This window comes from Agelaius tricolor, unplaced genomic scaffold (assembly GCF_023055355.1).
Source record: "Agelaius tricolor isolate 1412-34295 unplaced genomic scaffold, bAgeTri1.0.p SCAF_22, whole genome shotgun sequence".
Classification (NCBI taxonomy): Eukaryota; Metazoa; Chordata; class Aves; order Passeriformes; family Icteridae; genus Agelaius; species Agelaius tricolor.
The window spans coordinates 13,438,751-13,461,335 of NW_027269282.1; the positions used below are offsets into that span (position 1 = coordinate 13,438,751).

Consider the following 22,585-nt stretch of genomic DNA (forward strand, 5'->3'; position numbering starts at 1 on the left):
CCTGGAGGGCTCTGCCAGCCTGGAGATCCTGTGAATCAGAGTTCATGCACCTGGCACACCCCAGGTGAGGATGGAGCTGAGTCAGGAGCACCCCCAGCCTTCTGAAGGGTCAATCAATACCTGAGCCAATCTGCTCTTGCTGCAAAGGTTACGCTGGGAGCTCTCCCTGCAGATAAAACAGAACTTTATGTCTTCTTCAGGCTGGCTCAGAATTGCAGATCCTGCAGTGAGACACGCTGGGGCACCCGCAGGCAGCCTAGGAGGGAGGCTTGGAGCAGGCCCTGAGCTGCATCCTGTCCATCCCATCCATCCTGTCCAATCCTGTCCATCCCATCCATCCCATCCAATCCTGTCCAATCCTGTCCATCCTGTCCATCCTGTCCAATCCTGTCCAATCCTGTCCATCCCATCCATCCCATCCAATCCTGTTCAATCCTGTCCATCCTGTCCATCCTGTCCAATCCTGTCCAATCCTGTCCAATCCTGTCCATCCCATCCTGTCCAATCCTGTCCAATCCTGTCCAATCCCGTCCAATCCTGTCCAATCCTGTCCATCCCGTCCAATCCTGTCCAATCCTGTCCATCCCATCCATCCTGTCCAATCCTGTCCAATCCTGTCCATCCCATCCATCCCGTCCATCCCGTCCATCCTGTCCATCCTGTCCATCCCATCCAATCCTGTCCATCCTGTCCATCCCATCCATCCTGTCCAATCCTGTCCATCCCATCCATCCTGTCCATCCTGTCCATCCCATCCATCCTGTCCAATCCTGTCCATCCCATCCTGTCCAATCCTGTCCATCCCGTCCATCCTGTCCAATCCTGTCCATCCCATCCAATCCTGTCCATCCTGTCCATCCCATCCATCCTGTCCAATCCTGTCCATCCCATCCAATCCTGTCCAATCCTGTCCATCCCATCCATCCTGTCCAATCCTGTCCATCCTGTCCAATCCTGTCCATCCTGTCCATCCCATCCATCCTGTCCAATCCTGTCCAATCCTGTCAAATCCTGTCCATCCTGACCATCCCATCCTGTCCATCCTGTCCATCCTGTCCATCCCCTCTCTGTGGGGACAGGAGGGAGCCCAGCTCCCTGCAGGACCTCAGCACTGTGGGGAGGGGATGCTCAGGAGAAGGTGATGCCTGAGAGCTCCCAGGGGCAGGGCTGGGCAGAGGCAAAGGATAAAGCAGGGATTTAATCCAAGGAAATCATTCCCTCCCAGGACACACCTGGGGCAGTGATGCTGAGAGCTCCCCGGGGCAGAGGCAAAGGATAAAGCAGGGATTTATCCCAAGGAGATCATTCCCTCCCAGGACACACCTGGGGCAGTGATGCTGAGAGCTTCCTGGGGCAGAGGTAAAGGATAAAGCAGGGATTTGTGTCACTGTTAGGTCAGATGTGACACACACACACGTGATCAGGGTCTAAGAAGAAAAGGTTTTTATTCTGTGTGTTCTCCAGATTATACACTCTTAACAAAGTGTGATCTTGAGTCATTAACCACATCACAATAACTTATTACATTCATTGGTGCAAAGCAATTAGCATCAATATAATTGGCAAAAGTTTTACAGAAATTTAATAAGGCACATGTACACATCTACTTATGCACATAGCCTACCTTACAAAAATTTTCATGTATCTTTTCTAATCTGTTCCCATGCTGACAGCCTTGTCTTCTTCCTTGCTATGGATACACTCAAAAATCATCAATTATTATTTCTTCTATTAACTCTTGTTATTTCTTCAATTAACTCTTGTCATTTCTTCTATTAACTCAGCTTTGCTTGCAGGCCAGCTGTCAATAGATTTATTCAGAGGCCTCCCAGGACACAGCTGGGGCAGTGATGCTGAGAGCTCCCTGGGGCAGGGCTGGGCAGGGTTCAAGAATAAAGCAGGGATTGATCCCAAGGCTCACAGGACACACCTGGGGCAGTGTCAGAACCTGGCTGTGGCTCCAGCCCAATCTCACATTTGATCAGTTCTGCTCCATTTCCAGGCTGGGTTCAGGGTCCAATCCCAGCTGCAGGGATGCAGTCCCACCCTCCCAGGCTGCTCTCCTCCATCCCCTGCTCTTGGCACTCTTGGGGCTGAAGCTGCAGCGCTGTTCTGGGGCTGGAAAGGGATTGTTGTGTGTGCCTGAGCTGTGGGGAGAGCTGCTGGCACTGGGTGTGGGGTGCAGGGGCACACTGGGGCAGGGCAGAACCCGGGAATAGCAGAGCTGGATCTGAAGGCACCAAGAGAGGATGGAGCACACGGAGCAGCGCGGGCAGGCAGCTGCAGGGCTGAGTGATGCTCCACAAGCAGTGCTGGAGCTCCTTCCTGTGGTGGCAGTGATGAGTTACTGCCTGTGGAGCACCGGCTGGGAACCGGCCTGGAACCAGCTGGGAAACACCCTGGAATAAACCCAGAAACCAGCCTGGAACCAGCCTGGAACGAGCCCAGGAATCAGCCTAGAATCAGAATGGAACCAGCCTGGGAACCAGCCAGGAACCAGAATGGGAATCAGCCTGGAATCAGCCTGGAACCAGCCTGGGAACCAGCTGGGAAACACCCTGGAATAAGCCCAGAAACCAGCCTGGAACTAGCCTGGAACCAGCCTGGAACCAGCCTGGAATTAGCCAGGAACCAGCCTGGAACGGGCACAGGAACCAGCCTGGAACCAGAATGGGAACCAGCTGGGAAACACCCTGGAATAAGCACAGAAACCAGCCTGGAACCAGCCTGGAACCAGCCTGGAACCAGCCAGGAACCAGCCTGGAACCAGAATGGGAACCAGCCCAGGAACCAGCCTGGAACCAGAATGGGAACCAGCCTGGAACCAGCCTGGAACCAGCCTGGAACCAGAATGGAAACCAGCCTGGAACCAACCTGGAACCAGCCTGGGAACCAGCCTGGAGCCAGAATGGAAACCAGCCTGGAACCAACCTGGAACCAGCCTGGAACCAGCCTGGGAACGCAGCCCAGGAACCAGCCAGGAACCAGCCTGGGAACGCAGCCCATGCCCAGGTCCCTGCAGCCCTGCAGCCCTGGGGGGTTCAGGGCACAGTGACTCCCTGGACACCGTTCCAGGACACTCTGGGTGTCCCCTCAGCCAGCCCTGGGCCAGCTGGGTGGTCACTCGGGTGTGTTCCTTAAACAATGTCATTTCCTTACTGGTGTCACACACCTTCCCAGCAGGAGCGGGAATCTGGGGTGGGCAGCTCTGCCCAGCCCTGGGTCCTGCCCCCTCCCCTGGCCACAGGGATGAGCAAGTGCAGCCCCAGACCTTCAAAAGAACAGAATCTGACCCTCAATGTTCTTTTGATGAGTTTTTTGTATGCAAATAGGGTTTAATTTGAGAACTTTGAGCAGTTTGCAGGTGAGTTTATCAGGGTTGTGTTATTCATTTTGTACTCCTGGGTCAGCTCCAGGCGTTGGGAAAGCACAGCAAACATTATCTATATTGTTAAACAAAGTCAAGGAATTCAGGCATCTGCTAGTGGCCAGGAAAACAGACAATCAAAAGAAAGCCACGTTTGTAATCATGCTCAGCAGTGTTTTTAGGAGTGGTAATTACTGAAATAATCGACAGGCATGGATGGGATTATTGACGACAGCGATAGCCTGGAATATCCATGCCTCCCTTGCACAGAGCAGCTGGGGGTGGAATGAGCAGCTCTGGGGCTGCTCACATCTGCATTTTGTGTCTCAGCTGAGGAGATCTGAGGGGAGCAGTACCAGCCCTGCTGCTGCCTGGGCCGGGTGGGGATTCTGAACCCAGCACTCTCCTATCCCATGCACTGATTTTGCTCTTGCTGCTCTGAAGAAACTAAATGTAAGTTATTAATTAATTCCTTTTAATATGAGCATTTATATGCATAGAGCTGGGGAAACTCAGACTAAGGTGGAAAACATCCAGGCTGCATTACCACAGGGATGGGACACTGAGATGGGTACGAGTGGGGAGCTGCACAGGCTTCCCTGGGCCCAGGCTGGCACCCAGTGCCTGGAGGGACAGGGCTTGGACAGCCTGGGACAGTGGGAGCTGTCCCTGCCATGGCAGGGGTGGCACTGGCTGGGATTTGAGGTCCTTTTGCAGTCAAACCACTCTGGGATTCTGTGACATCGTTGGTGATGCTCACGCTGCTCCGCAGAGCTTACCCAGCCCCACCTGCCAAAATGATGAGGTGCAAAGCTGCTTTAGAGAGAAAACAGAGCTACAGAGACACACCAGGTCCAGCTGCAGCTCCCAAGCCCCGCTGGGTCTTCATTCAGGGCCAGGCTCTGCGCTGGGAGCCAAGGGAGGAGAGCAGGACTGGGAGGAGGTGGGAGCAAACCCCTTCCTCGCTTCTGGAACAGGAGCAGCGGGAATAAAGTGCCACTTTTCTGGCACTAATGAACGTGTGGCAGTGCAGGAATAGCTCTGTGCCCATAGGAAGTCTGGATTTTCAGCTACTGTTTAAGTTCCTTTTCTTCCAAAAGGGCTGGTGAGGCTCAGTCCTGTCATCCACTTCCTCTTACAACCGCCGCCGACTTCAAAGGAAATCCTGCTGGCAAAATAGCTACAGAATTGTGTCAGGAGTTTATTTGCTCCCAAGATTAGATAATTAATGAAGATAGAATATTAAAATTACATTTACATAAAGCTAAGGGTAATCTTAAAGCGTTCTATTATTTTGTAAATGACCCGAAGTTTGTAGCGCATTTATAATGATGGATCGGGAGACGAGGCCTTTCAAATGAGGAAGTGCAATTTATAATCTCACTTTCCTTCATTATTTATTCATCCTGCTGTTGAATCATCTGCTCTTAAGAACCTGAAAAGCCATGGAGCTCCCTTTACCTGCCACTGTTGCTCGAGAAGGAAACCAAGTTTTGTGTTTGAGTCAGTCCCAACCACAGGGTGAGGGGATCCACACACAGATCCTCTTCTTGGGCCCAGTGAGTCTGAAATTCCTACAATTCCAGCCTGGTTTGGGCTGGAAGGGACCTCAAAGCTCATCTCATCCTACCCCTGCCATGGCAGGGACACCTCCCACTGTCCCAGGGGCTCCAGCCCCAGTGTCCAGCCTGGCCTTGGGCACTGCCAGGGATCCAGGGGCAGCCCCAGCTGCTCTGGGCACCTGTGCCAGGGCTGCCCACCCTGCCAGGGAACAATTCCTGCCCAGGGTCCCATCCATGTCCTTGAGCTGAAGGCCACAAATTCCACAGAACTTCTGCCATCTGGCTTTCCCTTCAGGCTCCGACTTTGCTGCACCTGAATTGCTGAGGATGTAGTGATGGTAAAACCAGACATATTCTACTTTCAGCATAAACCCAAGGAAACAGTGATTCCTTTCCACTCTGGTACTGTGTTTGTGGCAGTATGAACTCATAGCTCTGCTCCTTTCACACCAGCCTCTCACCCAGCAGAGCTTTATTGAACCCCACTGCCCATTCCTGGGTGCAGCAATTTCCCAAAGCTTGGGAGTGCCCAAGGCCAGGCTGGACACTGGGGCTGGAAGCACCTGGGACAGTGGGACGTGTCCCTGCCATGGCAGGGGTGGCACTGGGGGGGATTTAGGGTCCTTTCCACCCAAACCATTCCAGAATTTTATCCCAAGTGTGGTGTGCTCTCAGTGGGCACCAAGGGCTCAGGAGGATCCCCCCAAGGGAATCAGGGCCTTAACCCAAGGGCTGCTCCAGGAGCATCCCCTCATCCCAAGCAGAGCAGTAAGACCCCACTTTCCCTGCTCTAAGAGCTGGCACTGAACCCAACCCACCCCACTGCTCTCAGCACAGAGAGCAACCCTGGGCTCAAGAAATGACAGAAAATCTTCTCTCCCATGCCCTAAAGTCACTGTCCCAGCCTGGGGAAGGGATTTGCTGCACACAGGGACTGAGAAAGCAAAGTTTGGACAGGGCAGGATTTTGTGACTCAGCTTTTGCCAGAACTGGAATGACTTCAACAGGATGCTCAGCACAAGTGGTGGAACCCTGGCCATAAATTCAGACAGAAAACCCAGAATGTCATTTACTAGCTACCCTAAATTAGCCAATCTTCAGTGAAATAGCCTCCCTCCACCAAATAACTCACACCAGCTATTTCCCTTTCCTTACAAACTCTGTTAAAAACTACTCAGAATTCTTTCCCTTCTCAGCTTTGCCCAGAAATGCACATTTTAAAGCTTCCCAGGCTTTTTCCTTGCTGAGCTACTGAGTCAGGGACTGAAGCATCTGGCACTTGCTGGGAGGTGTTGAGTTCAGAGAACTTAACTTTTATTTAATGGCTTTTAATGTTCAGGACTCCCTGCTGGTGCAGGGATTGGAGATGGATTCTTGCCCCTCTCCCTGTGGCTGTGAGGATGAGGGTGGTGAGGATGAAGGCTGGTGCTCAGGGAGGTGCTCACAAGCAGAGGGAGGGTTTGGGAGGCTCAGGGAGGATTTTAACTCTGTGATTTTGGCTGTGCTCTTCCCTGCTGGAATATTCACATTCCACTGAACTCTGGCTGTTCCCAGGGCATGGAGAAGCCTGGCCTAGGGCACCACTGACAAAAGGAGAGGGGTGTTGACACTTCTTTATTAATTCAGGCCTAATTAATAAATTAGGATTCAAGTTGTGGCCGCCCCTGGATCCCTGGCAGTGCCCAAGGCCAGGTTGGAGCACCTGGGACAGTGGGAGGTGTCCCTGCCATGGCAGGGGTGGCACTGGGTGGTCTCTGAGGTCCCTGCAACCCAAACCAATTTGGGGTTCCATGTAATGGAGAGGTAAACATTAATGGTGTGAAGGGAGAAGCTTCCCAAGGAGCTGGATGGAGCTGGAGCATGGCTGGGCTTGGAGCAAGTGGAAAGGGGAAGGAGCTGGGTGTTCCAGTCCTGGCAGAATTCCATCAATCAGTGACCACGGGGCCTGCTCAGAGCCATCAGTGGCCAGCACAGGTGACAGCACAACTGCTGGGGAGAGGTCCCAGGGGCATCTGCACCTGGGGACACCTCAGGCTGATGCCACAGGCCTGGAATCCTCCAGAGATGAGGAAAAAGCTCGGTGCTGCTGTAGGTCTGTGCTCCATCTGAGCCTTCCCGAAACTTCACAGGCCTCTCACTGTGCAATTACAGGAGGATTTTAGTCTGATTATACATTAAAAACTCCCCTCTCCAAAGAAACTCAAAGATAAGAGACATTTCCTTTCAAGTATTACACTGAAATTTGAACACTCCTGCTGCTTATTACAAAATGTTTCTGCAAGGCACTGTGGAACTCTTCCACTCGATACTTTTATTGCCAGGATTGTTTTGTTTTCTCTATAAATCCCAGCATTTCGCTCCCATAGCCTTCTTTTTTACGGAAATGTTGTTAGGGAAGTTTTAGTCACAGCTTGAGCAGGATGCACAGTCACAGGCCACTGCTGTGGGTACATTAGCAGGACCATGAGAATCACAACCAAACACAAAATAAATGACATGTTTGTCCTTCAGCTGGGTGAAAATGGGAATGCAAAGTCTAGAGTCTTATTTTTCCTGATCCCCATGATTCTCTAATCTTATCAAATATACATTCCCATATTCCAAGGCAGCCTGGTAAAGCAGCTTGCTAGAAATAAGTTGCATTAGATTGTGTAGAGCACATTTTCCTGGGAAATCCAATTTCACAATCGTGTTCTGGTGACATTTAGCCATTGCTTAGTACAGCAAGGGTTCCTTGGGTATTTGAAATGCTGAGTCCTGTGGCAGCAGGGCCGGGGCAGGGATTGTCCCCCTGTGCCACCACAGGGACCTCGAGGGCTCAGTCCAGCTCTGGGTCCTCATTGCAGGACAGCCCTGGAGGGGCTGGAACATGGCCAGGGCAGGGAATGGAGCTGGGCAGGGGCTGCAGAATCCCTGAGGAGCTGGGAAGGGGCTGGAGAATCCCTGAGGGAGCTGGGCAGGGGCTGCAGAATCCCTGAGGAGCTGGGCAGGGGCTGAGCCTGGAGCAAAGGAGGCTCAGGGGCCCTTGTGGCTCTGCACAGCCCCTGCCAGGAGGGCACAGCCGGGGGGGTCGGGCTCTGCTCCAGGGCACAGGGACAGGAGAAGAGGGAACGGCCTCAGGCTGGGCCAGGGCAGCTCAGGGTGGGCACAGCAGGAATTTCCCCATGGAAAGGGGGCTCAGGAACTGCCCAGGGAGGGTTGCAGTGCCCATCCCTGCAGGTGGCACCTGGGGTGGCCCTCAGAGCTGGGGACAGGGTGGGGATGGGGCAGTGACAGGGTGGACTCAGGGGTCTGAGAGGTCCTGTCCTGTTGGGGAAGATGAAACAGGAAAGCCTTATGAATATGCTTGTCTGGCAAAGGATGTTGAGAATATGGAAACTATAAGTGAGATTGAAATGAAAGCAAGCTTTGAGATACCTCAGTTACTGAACAACTGGAAAACAATGGTGTGGCCAGCTGAAGGTGATCCCCTTTTGATGGAACAACACCCTCTGCCTGCAGACAGGCCCAAGGGTCAGAGCAGACCCTACAGCTTGGCAGAAGGGGCCCAAAGAGGAGTTTTTAGGGTTTAAAATGTAACACAGTATGGTAATGTAATGATTCTTATGGGCTGTTTGTAAATGCTATAGGATTTGTATATTGTAGTAGATTGGTTAGTGAGAATCAGAATATTCAGCACAGAAGAAGATTTATGGTATTGTAACAGGAACCTCGCTCTCTTACCTCTTGTCTCAGCTCTTGCCTTTTATGCTCTTACCCCTTTTACTCTCTTATGCTTTTGCTCTCTCACCCTCTCATCCTCTCTCCCCTTCTCTTCTCTCAGGCCTGCTCCAGCTGTGCCTGGCAGCTCCCAGCAGGGCCCTGCACCCAGGCCCTTTGCAATGAACCCCAAATCCCAAAAGGCCCCTGCACCCAGGCCCTTTGCAATGAACCCCAAATCCCAACAGGCCCCTGCACCCAGGCCCTTTGCAATAAACCCCAAATCCCAGCAGGCCCCTGCACCCACGCCCTTTGCAATGAACCCCAAGTTCCCGACCTGGCTGCAGAGATCCCTGCTCTCCATCCATCCATCCCCCCTGTCCTACCCTGTCCCAGCTCAGGGATCCTGTGCACTCCTTCCCCAGCCCCTGCTCTTCCCTGGCTTTACTCCCCCCGCAGGCAGGGAAGGATCGCTGCCCCTCAATCCCACATTCCCAGCAAATCCCAGGTTCCAGGGGCTGCCTGGGCACGGCACAGCTGCAGAGGGAGCGGGGCTGTCCCTGTTTGTCTGGCAGTGGAGGTGCCTCCAGGTTCATAAATCTGTATGCAGTGGTAGGGGTTCTCTACCAGCAATTCATTTTAATTATGTGAGACATAAAAAGACCACCTACAGATGAGACAATACAGCTGTAAGATTCTCAAGGTTACTGTGGGGAATACTTCATAACTGAAGTATGTTTTCCCCGAGGAATTTGACTACCATTTGATTTAATTTTTAATTTTTACATTTTAATCAAAAATAGATCAAATGGTGGTGTTCTCCCCTGGGAACCATACTTCAGATATGAAGCAGTCCATGTTCCTTTTAAATATGTAAAGCTGCCATTTATGTATAACTCATGAATGACACCCTGTGTTGCAAGCAAATATCACACGGCGATTTCGGGATCGCTGCAGCAACAACACCACAATCACACCAAAATATCCAAATATCCCCCAGCACCGGGCCTGCAGCACCCAGGGAGGCCCTGGGAGCCCATCCTGCCCATCCTCAGGGGAAGGCAGAGCCCCAGGGATGGAGGATGTGCCCGTGGAGGTTGTGGTGGTCCCTGTGGTGTGGAGAAGCTGCTCTGGGAGGGTCGGGAGCAGAGTTTGGGACATCAGAGCCAGGCATGGCTGCTCCAGGCCTGGGACAGGCTGGAGAGGGGCTGGGGACAAGGATGGAGGGACAGGAGCCAGGGAATGGCTGCCAGTGCCAGGGATGGATGGGAGATTGGGAATTGGGAATTGTTCCCTGGCAGGGTGGGCAGCCCTGGCACAGGTGCCCAGAGCAGCTGGGGCTGCCCCTGGATCCCTGGCAGTGCCCAAGGCCAGGCTGGGCACTGGGGCTGGGAGCCCCTGAGTGTCCCTGCCATGGCAGGGCTGGGATGAGCTGAGCTTTGAGGTCCCTTCCAACCCAAACCAGGCTGGAATTCTGTGACAAGAAACAGCCTCGAGCTGTGCCAGGAGAGGCTCAGGATGGATCTTGGGAAAATTCCTTCCTGGAAAGGGCTGGAGTGCCCATCCCTGGAGGGTTTAACAACCCTGTGGAGGTGGCACTTGGGGACATGGACGGTGGTGGCCTGGGCAGGGCTGGGAAAGGTTGGATTTGATGGGCTCAGAGCTTTTCCAACCTGAGAAATTCTGTTGTTTATGTGGGACTCTGAATCAGGGTATCACACCAAGCTCCCAGGAGAGGGCTGAGGCTTTAAGCAGCAAATTTAAACATAAACACCACGGATTTGAAATCTAGTCAATAAATTATAATATCTAAAATAAACAAAAATAAATATATTATAATATTTAGATATTAAATATCTAAAATTAACAAAAATATAATATATTAATATATACTATATATATATACACAGTTAACTATATATATATAACTATATATATATTTAAATATATTAACTGCATTTATTTCAACACATAAGTCTTGGCTTGTCAGATCTAAGTTGGCTTTAAACTCCACTTATCCCAATATTTTGATTTTTCATGATTTTTTGGCAGTCAGGATGCCAAGTGAACCTCTAATTGCCATCAAATTAATAAAGTGAACACCTAAACCTACTAAAAGGATTTTACATGACATAAATAATATATTTATTCTCCTAGTTCTTATTATTCTCATAATAATATATTTATTCTCCTCGTCAGAGGTTTTATTTACCTTTATTCCTCAGAAATCACTCATGGAATAACACAACCAGACAATTCCATGCTGCAGCCAAAGTGGTGTTTAATGCTTCTGCTTTTGTAAGGAACAATTTACAAAATACAAAGTTAAAAATAAGAATTAGATCATTTAAACCTGAATTAAAAACAGGCCAGGGGCCTTTCTCTCTATATACAGGTAAATAAAGCATCACTGGTTATTCTTTGTACAAACCACAGCAGCAGGAAATAGAAAATTTATATATATTTTTTTTTCATCAAGAAAACAAAATTTCAGAGTTCTACAAGGCATACAAAAATAACTCTGTGGTTCCACAGCAGATTTGACACAAATCTGCTTTAAAGGAATATTCACTGCCCCAGCCTGTGCCAGCTTAATGATCCTGGAAAATCCCAAAATAAATTACAAACACATCTATTTAAAAAAATATCACTATTAAAAGCCTTCAGTGGAGCAGACAATTAAATTCCAATTTGCTGGCTGATTTTAAAAAAGCACTCCTCGCCCTGTTGGAAAACAGGGAATCACATCTGAGAGGAAAAGTTCACTTTGGAATTGATCCAGGAGCTTCTGCCTTCCAATGTGGGGAGAAAAACAGGGATAATGGGGAGTCTGAGAGGAGTTAGAGGTGATTTAATTCAGAGGAGAGTTTGGGAGGAGCCAGGGCAGCAGCTGCCCTGTCCTGGAACACCTGGATGTGAGCCCCAGGGGTTCCAGGTGGGCAAGTTCCCCCAGGACAGAGCTGAAATGTGAATTTCTGCAGCCCCAGGTGGGCACAGGTGCCCAGAGCAGCTGGGGCTGCCCCTGCATCCCTGGCAGTGCCCAAGGCCAGGCTGGACACTGGGGCTGGGAGCCCCTGGGACAGTGGGAGGGGTCCCAGGTGGAGCTGGATGGGCTTTGAGGCCTTTTCCAGGCTGGAATCCTGCAGGGAAATGGGGATTGGGATAGCTGGAAATGAGGGCAGACTCCTTTCCACTGCCTGCTGTCCTGTTTGGGGCTCACTGCCAGCACTGAGGGTGTTAGCAGGAGAATATATTTTATTTATTGATTGAAACATCCGACCTGACTCGCTCTGCTTTCCCCTCTGTGCTCCTGCAGGAAGCCCAGCACAGAGAGCCCTGTTTGAGATCAGGGCCCTCAGGGGAACACCTGGAATCCCCCATGTCCCTGCCAGCCCAGGCTGCACTGGGCATTTGGCACAGGGGAAGGACATCCCTGCTCACCCCGAGCCCAAAGCAGCATCAGGGGCTCCTGCTCTCCTCAGCAAGCCCTGAATGAAATGCACAGAAACCCCTGCTCCCTGCCCAGTGACAATGGGAAATGCTCATGAAATGGATGAGCAGCACACAAACACTGAGTTACTCAAGTAACAAGTGAGGAAATACATTTAAACCAGACCTGCGCTAAATAAGCATCCGTATTTTGGTTAAAAAATAAAAGTTCCCAAAAATCCCATTAAAATTCTGCCGCAGCCAGCCCTAGGATTCACCATGGCGCTTCCAACAAATGCTGGAAAAGCAGGAGAATTTAAAAGGATTTCAAATTCTTGCCACAAACCCCACCAGGAGCAGAAGGAAAACCAGAAAGGAACCAGCTGGTTCTTGGCTTTACCCCAGATCCAAGTTTAAAGCAAACAGAGGAAATGTTGACACAGGTATCTGTGAACTCCTGAACACGATAAAATGGGAGTTATTTAAGGAAAAAACACTTTTTACTTTCATAATCCATGTTTTCCCTGTTTTAAACTTGATCCTGTATTTTGCCTGAGGAATTCTGGCAGAAAACTCTTCCATCACAGACTCTGAGTCCAGTTTTGGTATTCCCCTCTTTGAACACCTGAAATTTTGACCGTATTTGACCAAATTTCGACCAGTCCTAATCATTACTTGTCACACCTGAGGTTTTGAGTGATTTTGCAAGAACTAAACCCTTTTAGCCCTTTACATTTACTCAGATATTTCAGCTTTTGCTGCACAGCAACTGCTGTCCATCCACCTTGTTTTTTAAATACTGCTTTGATTACCAGGATTTTTAAAAGACAAGGGTGGGGGATGCAAAAATGAATTCCCCACAAATTCTGACACCCCAGATCTTGGTATCAAGTATGGAAATACCAACTTGAAAGTATTTATTCTTGATTTAACTAAAACTTTTATTGGCTTGGAGGAAACTTATTTTTTAAACCAAAATCTGAGTGCCAATTAAGTGCAGGTCTGCTTTTAGATTTATTTCCTCATGTATTACTTAATTAAACTCAGTATTTATGTGATATTCATTTATTTAATGAGACTATCTCAACTCAGTGCTGACTCCAACTCCACACACAACATGGGAAGGATTCAAGGCCTGCAAAAAACCTTTGCCTGAGGATTCTGCAGCCTGATAACCCCCAAATTAACCTTTCAGAGGTTAATTAACCTGTCCTTAGATCTGTGCCAATAAAAGCCTGCTGGGTGACAAGGTCAAGCCTTTTTAAACAGATTTTTTTGGGATTTAGATGTAAGCTTCAATTGGATTTTTCCTGGACTTCACAGCTGCAAAGCCACTTAAAAATGAAAATCTGTGTCCTCCCATTGCTGCCTGTGGCCCTGCACAAGGAGGATTTTCCAAAGTAGCATTTTCCAAGGGGGTCAGGGCTGTTGGGAAAACCTTTGGAATCAACACGAGCTCTGGCCCAGTCCCAGGTGAAGCCTGGGCCCAAGGCCAGCTCAACTTAATCCATCTAAAACATTAAATTAGCCTTTCCTTGTCCTTTTAAAACAAATTCTTCAGTACCTAAACATGAAATCTGCCTTTGCTTGTCCTTTTAAAACAAATTCTGAGCTAAACAAGAAATCTGCATTTTCTTGGTTCTTGTACAACAAATTCTGAGCTACCTAAACATGAAATCTGCCTTTCCTTGTCCTTTTTAGACAAATTCTAAACTACTTAAACCTGAAATCAGCCTTTTCTTGTCCTTTATGAACAAATTCTGAGCTAAACATGAAATCCGCCTTCCCTTGTCCTTTGTAGACAAATTCTGAACTACCTAAACATGAAATCAGCCTTTGCTTGTCCTTTATGAACAAATTCTGAGCTAAATATAAAATCTGCCTTTCCTTGTCTTTTTAGACAAATTCTGAGCTAAATATGAAATCAGCCATTTTTTGTCCTTTTAAAACAAATTCTGAGCTACCTAAACATGAAACCAGCCTTTTTTTGTCCTTTTAAAATTAATTCTGAGCTAAACAAGAAATCTGCATTTTCTTGGTTCTTTTAGAACAAATTCTGAACTACCTAAACATGAAATCTGCCTTTCCTTTTCCTTTATGAACAAATTCTCAGCTAAATATAAAATCTGCCTTTCCTTGTCTTTTTTAGACAAATTCTGAGCTAAATATGAAATCAGCCATTTCTTGTCTTTTTTAGACAAATTCTGAATTACCTAAACATGAAATCAGCCTTTCCTTGTCCTTTATGAACAAATTCTGAATTACCTAAACATGAAATCAGCCATTTCTTGTCCTTTTTGGACAAATTCTGAGTTACCTAAACATGAAATCATCCTTTCCTTGTCCTTTTTGGACAAATTCTGAGCTCTCTGAGGAGCAGCAGCATTTTGGGCAGTGGCAGTGGCAGGGAATGGTGCCCAGGGTGGGGTGCTGAGGCGGGCAGGGCCCAGGAGCAGCTGCATCCTAGGGATCCCAGCAGGAAATCAGAGCTGCTCCTCTGCTCCTCTCCTTTTCTAGCAGCCCAGGATGTGACTGAAGTGGCCCTGCAATGAGAGAATCTCAGGTCACTACAAAGGAGCTTGGCAAAAAGGCTTTTCCTCACTCTTCGTTTTCAAATTTTATTTGAATTTGCTGAGTACCACCACAAACATTCCCTTTTTTCTTTTTCTCCAGGGATGAGTGGAAATAAATTAACACAATCATTGTCACAGCTCCTGGTGGAAACTCTGATGGAAACTTTGCCTTTTGATTCCATAAATCAGAGATTTTGCTATGAACATCCAACATTCCCTCACACCTTTCCTCATTTTGGCTCTGGAAGGAGCAATATTTTCAATACTTTATTATTCCTTAGAAAGGAAATATCCAATTACAGAAAAAAAGGAGATAGAATGAGATTCCTGAGCATTTTATTACAATCCAGTAAATCAAGGATAAGTAAAATTGGGTAGGGGAAGTGTTATGTTATTGTTTCTTTCAGTAACTTCCCAAATTCTGCTTTTTAGAGAGAATTTGAAAAATATGTTGAGAACCTCCAGATTTTCCAACTGCTGCTGGAAATATTAATTCGTGCTCTGCTGAAATGCTAAATCCATCTCCTTTATTTTTAATTTCCACACTTTATTCCCGAGCAATGCAATTGTGGAGGTTCTTAACTTCATGTTTTAATGGGGAACAAGCCTCAGTCCTTTTTGTCCCAAAAAAGCAAATTGCCACACTTACAGATTCTCCAGCAACACATCTTGGGCAGGGCTGGGAAATGCCTTTGCTCCCATGGTTTTCCAAAATCTGAGGAACAAAACCAGACACAAATTCATCAAAATGAAGGGAAGGGGAAAGAGAGGGAAGGGGAAAGGGGAAGGGGAAAGAGAGGGAAGGGGAAAGGGGAAGGGGAAAGGGGAAGGGGAAAGGGGAAGGGGAAAGGGGAAGGGGAAAGGGGAAGGGGAAAGGGGAAGGGGAAAGGGGAAGGGGAAAGGGGAAGGGGAAAGGGGAAGGGGAAAGGGGAAGGGGAAAGAGGAAGGGGAAAGGGGAAGGGGAAAGGGGAAGGGGAAAGGGGAAGGGGAAAGGGGAAGGGGAAAGGGGAAGGGGAAAGGGGAAGGGGAAAGGGGAAGGGGAAAGGGGAAGGGGAAAGGGGAAGGGGAAAGGGGAAGGGGAAAGGGGAAGGGAAGAAAGAAAAGGGGTAAAAAAGAAAGAAAAGAAAGAAAAGGGAAAAAACTAAAGAAAAAGGGAAAATAAAACAAAAAAAAAAAAAGAAGAAGAAAAAGAAGGCGGCAATTATTTGCAGCTTTATGGTAAAATGCATTTGAGAAGTGATTTTGCAGCAAGCCCATGGACAGTGCTAACTTACCATGGAGTTCTGCTTTGCCTTTGCAGCCCAGGGAGCAGAGTCAGGGAGCAGTTTCTGCCTGGGCTCCAGGTCCATGGCACAGTCCACGAGCTGGGCAGCAGCCTCCCCTGGAATGGTGTCCAGCAGCCTGCAGAGCCGCTTCTGCAACAGCCAGAGGCCACATTCACATCTCTGTGCAGGCCCAAACCCTGGGGATTCTCCTGCCTGTGCCTCCCAAGGATCACACATCCAGTGGGAAGAACACCAGGACAACAATGGGGCATTAGGGCAGAACCCCCAGGTTTGGGGCTCCCAGTGCCCCTTGTGCTGGGAGAGCAGGAATTCTGTGTGTCACACCTCAGTGTGCCCCTGGGAGCAGGAATTCTGTGTGTCACACCTCAGTGTGCCCCTGGGAGCAGGAATTCTGTACCTGGGAGCAGGAATTCTGTGTGTCACACCTCAGTGTGTCCCTGGGAGCAGGAATTCTGTGTGTCACACCCCTCTGTGCCCCTGGGAACAGGAATTCTGTGTGTCACACCCCTCTGTGCCCCTGGGAGCAGGAATTCTGTGTGTCACACACCTCTCTGTGCCCCTGGGAGCAGGAATTCTGTGTGTCACACCCCTCTGTGCCCCTGGGAGCAGGAATTCTGTGTGTCACACCTCTCTGTGCCCCTGGGAACAGGAATTCTGTGTGTCACACCTCTCTGTGCCCCTGGGAGCAGGAATTCTGTGTGTCACACACCTCTGTGCCCCTGGGAGCAGGAATTCTGTGTGTCACACCTCTCTGTGCCCCTGGGAGCAGGAATTCTGTGTCTCACCCCTCTCTGTGCCCCAGTCCCATGCAATCCCTGGCAAAAGGCATCCCTGAGCCTCCACCCCAGCAGGACGTGGCACGGGGCTGATCCAGGGATCCAAGGAATAGTGTGGAAGGAGTGATTAAACCCAGGAAACAGAAGGAAAAGTGATCCCAGTGACAGGAACACCCTTGGAGAGGGGATCAGTGTCTTCCCTGAACACTGGCACCTTTCCCCAGCTCTCCAGTGCTCTCCATGCACTCCCTCCTCCTGCAGCTGTGCCCTGAGCTGTGCCCAGCACTAAGGGAACCTCAGTTGGGCTGTCCTGGGAACCCAAGGGTTGGGCTGAGCCCTCCCAGGGCCCTGTGAGCCCTCCCAGGACCAGGGGCTCCCAAAAATGCTGCTCTGAGCAGCACGGTGGCACTGGGCAGGTTAAACTGCAAACCCACAGAAAACACCACAGAAAACCCACACAACAGTGGAACCCTCCAGAACAACATCCCTGGCCTGAGAGAGCCCGTGGAAAGGGACCCCAGGGCTCCTTGGAACTGCCCAGGAAATTAACACAAGCATGGGAATTACAAAAGTGACCCAGATTTAGGGCCTGAATTCCAGAGGGACGCTCGCGCACTTGGGATGTTCTTCCCCAAACACACTTTGTTTAAGGAATCCCAACATTCCATCTCTCTCTCCAGGGAGAGGATGTGCTGGCACAGAACTGACAGACTACTGAAGCACAGAAATGGAATTCAAAGCTGGAATAAGTTATGGAAAACCAAAAATGGATCAACGCACCAGGAACCTCAGCAGGAAAGAGCTGAGATGGGATCAGCAGGAAGGGAAGCAGGATAGCAGGAGGGGAAGGGAGTCCAAAAGTGAAATATGTACTGTAGTAAGAAAGAGAATAATGGGATAAAAGTCTGGGGAGGTCCTCTAAATCCTTGAGATTGGCTCCCATTGGGAAAATATCCTCTGCCTCTGCTGCTGCAGAACTCCTCCTTTATGGCAGGGAAAGGCCAAGTGCAGCAGCAAACTGGGAATCTGTGTGAGATGAGGGGGCAAAGGGAAAAATGACTCTATGCCCAACAGCAGAAGGAATTTGGCTGATTAAAAATAAACTCCAGGTATTGTTTTGGGAGGTTTGCTTGGTGTCAGTGCCAGGAATAGGAGTTCAGCACATGGAGGAGACAAACTTATCCCAGCAACGCCAGCCTGGGGAGCTCCTTGCCTCTGGAACTCTCTCCTGGGGAAGAGGCAGCCCTGGATCCTGTGACTGACAGGGACCCACCTGCTCCAAAGGCGAGCAGGGTCTGTTTGCTTGTGCCAGGGAATGCCCTGGCAGCTGGGAAATGAGCAGGACACGAGCAGGGGCAGGAGCACATTGCCCTGCAGGGCAGTCGCTCTCACTCCCTTGTCCAGCTGGAAGCCCTGGGAAATCCCACTCATTTTCAGTGATGGGATAAAGACCTGAGAGAGGAAACCAAACTGCTGCCAAACCCAGCTCCACCGGACAGCCGACCTGAAGGAGTTGTAGGAGAAGTTCTGCTCATTTCTTGGGGTATTTTGGGTCCAGTTTTAAAGATTTCCTCCAAGTTTAATGTGTTCTTGTTGTGCAATTTCTGCGTTTTGACCCCGTTTTTAAAGGCAGGCTGTCTCCTGTTTGGGATTGCACTCACCCTGTGCCACAGAGCCCAGCTCTCCCTGGATCCCTAAGGAATGATGGCCCTGGGGAGATGCTCCTTGCTTTTTGCCCTATGGAAACACGGCTGGGAAAGCAGAGGGAGTGTGAGATTCCACCTGGGAAACTCTCCCTGAAGATCAATCCAAACCAGGACACACTGGGAGCTGTGGCCTTGAAAATCTGATATTCCTCTAAGTCCAGATGCCTTAAAATCCAACCTTCCAACCCAAACCAGGCTGGGATTCTGATTCCTCTCTCTGTCATCTTGGAGCCAGGAGAGCAGCAAGAGATGGAATTAGTGAGGCTGCCTGGTAAAGAGGGTTTCAGCCAGAAAGAAAGAAAAAAATTAAAAAAAGAAAAGAGGAACAAAAAAAGGGAAAAATACCAAAGAGGGGGAAAGGGAAAAAAAAAAAAAGGAAAAGGAAGAAAGGGAAAAACGAGAAATTCAAAAGGAAAAAAGGAAAAAATGAGAAATTCAAAAGGAAAAAAGGAAAAACCAAGAAATTTAAAAGGAAAAAAAGGAAAAGCCAAGAAATTCAAAAGGAAAAAAAGGAAAAACCAAGAAATTCAAAAGGAAAAAAGGAAAAGGAAAAGAAAAAAGGGAAAAAGACATTAAAAAAAAAGGAAAAGGGAGGAAATAAAACGGGAAAGAGAAAATGTGGAAAAAGAAACTATGGAAAAACAGGAAAAAAGAAGCAAAACCCCGAAGCCTGTTGAGCTCAGTCCCCGGCCCGGCCGTGCCCGCCCCCGAGCTGGCACCGCCCGCGACAATCGCGACACGGCCCGGGCGGCGACGGGACCGGGACCGGGACCGGCACCGGGCCCTGCCCCAGCCTCTGCCCCATTCCCATTCCCGGTCCCGGTCCCGATTTCCCGGTCCCGATTTCCCGTTCCCGATTCCCATCCCCGTTCCCGACTCACACATTCCGGCTCCCCGGCTGCCCCCGGCCCGAGCGCCCCACGCCGGCCCCGCACCGGCACCGCGGCCATGGCGGCACCGGATCCGCCCCGGGACCGCCCCTGGAACCGGCACCGCCCCGGGATCCGCCCCTGGAACCGGCACCGCCCCGGGATCCGCCCCGGGAACCGGGATCCGCCCCTGCAACCGGGATCCACCCCCGGAGCCTCCCCCCGACACCGACACCGCCCCTGGAACCGGGATCAACCGGGATCAACCGGGATCCACCCCAGGGCCGCCCCTGTAACGCGGTCCCGCGAGGCGCTCCTGGAACCGCCCCTGGATCCAGCCCCGGAGCCTCCCCCGGCACCGGCACCGCCCCGGGATCCACCCCCGAGCCCGGGATCTGCCCCCAGAGCCTACCCCGGCCCGGCCGGGGATGGGGTCCCGGTTCCCCGGTTCCAGCACCGAGCTGGGCCGACCGCGGCCGCTCCGCGTCCATCGCGCAGCGCTGAGCCCGGCCCCGTCCGGATCACGGCATGGCCACACTTGGGAGGGACCCCAAACCCACCCATCCCACCCCTGTCATGGCAGGGACACCTCCCCCTGTCCCAGGGGCTCCCAGCCCCAGTGTCCAGCCTGGCCGTGGGCACTGCCAGGGATGCAGGGGCAGCCCCAGCTGCTCTGGGCACCTGTGCCAGGGCTGCCCACCCTGCCAGGGAACAATTCCCAATCTCCTATCCAGCCCTGCCAGGGAACAATTCCCAATTCCCAATCTCCCATCTAAATTTACCCACTGTCAGCTTAAGCCATTGCCCTTGTCCTGTCCTCCATCTCTCAGCTCCTTCACACTCGGCTCACCCTGGATCCTTCTCCAGGCTGAACGATCCCCATTGTCCCAGCCCTTCTCACCGGGTGAAGCTCCCTCCATCCCTCTCTAATAAAGCACTTCCAGCTGCACCCAGCGGTTTTGTAGGAGAGGACACAGATTATTCCCTGGCATCCATCCCCTCTGGAGCTCTGGAACACGGCCTTGACCTGAGGCTGTGGAGAAGCTTCCAAAATGGAATGGCAGAACTGGGATTGTGGGTGTGGAGTTTGAGTAGAAGTGTGTGATATCACAGGCTGGGAAATTTAGAGTTTAATGGTTTAGAATACAGTAATATATATATTTAAGGTAAAATGGAGATTTTAGGCTGGTCCTTCTTCTTCACCTTCTTCTTGAGCTTCTTCTCCATGGGTTTGGGTGGTTTTGTGTAATTGGATAAAAAAGTCCACATTGCAGATCACAGGTGGCTGGGTATTGGGTTAAAAGTAAAACTAATTGAGGTGTCATTTCTTAATTGGACAGTTTATTCTTAAAAGGCCTTGTAGAGAGAGAGAGATGGGGCTCCATTTTCAGTTTGTTGGAGTGAAGAGCTGCAGAACTCAGGGTTTGTGAGACTGTGACAGAGATAAGAGCTAATAAACACCTGAGTCCCAACAAGAAATACCCTCTCACAATTTAATCCCAACCTTGGCAGAAAGGAAACAAAGAATTCATTAGAAAGGGAACACAGGATTCTTTGGGAAAGCTGCTGGAAAACTGCAGTGGGATTTGGGAACAGCTGGGAGCTCTCACCCAGCCTCTTCCCTCGGGGGTTTTCACCCCAGTTTGGGCTCCACATCCATCTCTCTTTGGGGCTGCAGGTGAGCAGGGCATCACCTGGCACTTGCAGGGTAACTTGTCCCCCTGCCTGCTGTCACAGACACATTTTATGAAAAATCCTTTCCTTAGGATTTTTTCTCCTGAGAAGCTGAGAGGCCTCAGGAACAAAATATAAATAATAATTATTTGCTGCTGTGGAATGCAACAGGTGCATCTGTGATTGGTCTCATGTGATTGTGTTTAATTAATGGCAATCACAGCCCAGCTGCCTCGGACTCGCTGGTCAGTCACAAGCTTTTGTTATCATTCCAATTCTTTCCTTTGCTTTCAAGCCTTCTGATGAAATTTATTCTTCTATTCTTTTAGTATAGTTTTTCAAAAATATTATTATTATAGTTTTATATATTATTTATTATATTTATTTAGTTTAGCTTATATATTATTATATTTATTTATATATTATTTTATTATTATAGTTTTATATTACATATATTTTATATAAATATATAACAATACATTTATAGATATACATAATATAATTTTATTTATATTAGTATAGTTTCAAATATATATAATAAAATATATAATATTAAAATATAAATATTAAATATAGTAAATGATAAATATTAAATATATGAAATATTAAATTATAATATTAAAATATTTTACATATAGTTTATTATATTTATTTAGATATTAATATTATTATAGTGCTATATGTAATACACATATATTATATACATATATAATAATATATTTATATTATTAGTATTTTAAAAATATCATATACATCATAAAATAATAAACCAGCCTTGTGAAACATGGAGTCAGATCCTCATCTCTTCCCTCTTCCTGGGGCCCCTGTGAACACGGCCACAGCCTGCTCCACCCCGAGTCCTTGAAGCTTCCCTGGGATGCTCCTGCCAAGGCTCCATATGGGATCCCAGAAATACAGCTGGATGGGAGGCAGATTTAGCTGTCCCCTGGCTCCAGGCCTATCCATTTGGAGCTGCAGTCCTCGCCTCTCCCTTCCCAAGGAGCCTGCAAAGGTCTCGGGGAGCTCTCTCAAGGCTGAGCTTTGATTTACAGGCAGAGCTGGAGCTGACGTGGGCCACAGAGGGAAGAGATTTATTTCCAGGAGTTCCATCTGTCCCACTCGGAGCGGAACCGTGGCTCAGAGCCTGGGCCTCCATCCCATAATGCCTGGGCCCAGAGCCTTGGGATTCCTTCTGCTGAATTCCTCCAGAGCCCAAATCCAGCCCTGCTCGTTGGGAACTCACCAGGAATGGGACTGGGACAGGAATCCCAAAAAAGAGCCCTAAACCCAGGAAAGATTCAGGTGTCCTGTGGCTGCTATCTGACTGTGAGTCCTTTCTTTAAAAAAGTATCCTACATAGCATCGTTTCTATTTTAACATTTTGTTATAACCTAAAACTATATTGAGCACACTGCGTAAGAAAATGCATACAGCATCACTTTCTAGCACAACACATATAATATTCATTTGAATATTTGTGAAAAGCCAATCATAAAATAACGCATTTTTCACCGTCACCAACTATTTTACAACAGTTCCTGATCCATTTTTAACAATTGGAAGGGCACGGGGGACACGTCACACGCGGGACACGTGACACGGGGGCACGTGACACAGGGAGGGAGGAACACGTGACACGGGAAA

General features: G+C 49.2%; 1 protein-coding gene across 2 annotated transcripts; it reads right to left on the bottom strand.

Moving 5' to 3' along the window:
* Positions 1-1,428: 1,428 nt before the first annotated feature.
* Positions 1,429-22,550, bottom strand: CUNH10orf143 (chromosome unknown C10orf143 homolog). 2 transcript variants are annotated; one of them, XM_071446132.1, is made up of 4 exons: positions 19,282-22,550; positions 15,905-16,045; positions 15,280-15,345; positions 1,429-2,399 (listed from the first exon to the last, which is right to left on the bottom strand). In XM_071446132.1, exons 1-4 carry the CDS (start codon positions 19,756-19,758, stop codon positions 2,010-2,012), a joined length of 1,074 nt encoding a protein of 357 aa, XP_071302233.1. In that variant the 5' UTR covers positions 19,759-22,550; the 3' UTR covers positions 1,429-2,009. The 2 variants fall into 2 exon arrangements, with proteins under 2 accessions (XP_071302233.1, XP_071302234.1); XM_071446133.1 differs by lacking the exon at positions 1,429-2,399 and adding an exon at positions 10,893-14,600 and having other exon boundaries at positions 19,280-19,446.
* Between the last annotated feature and the right edge of the window lie 35 nt (positions 22,551-22,585).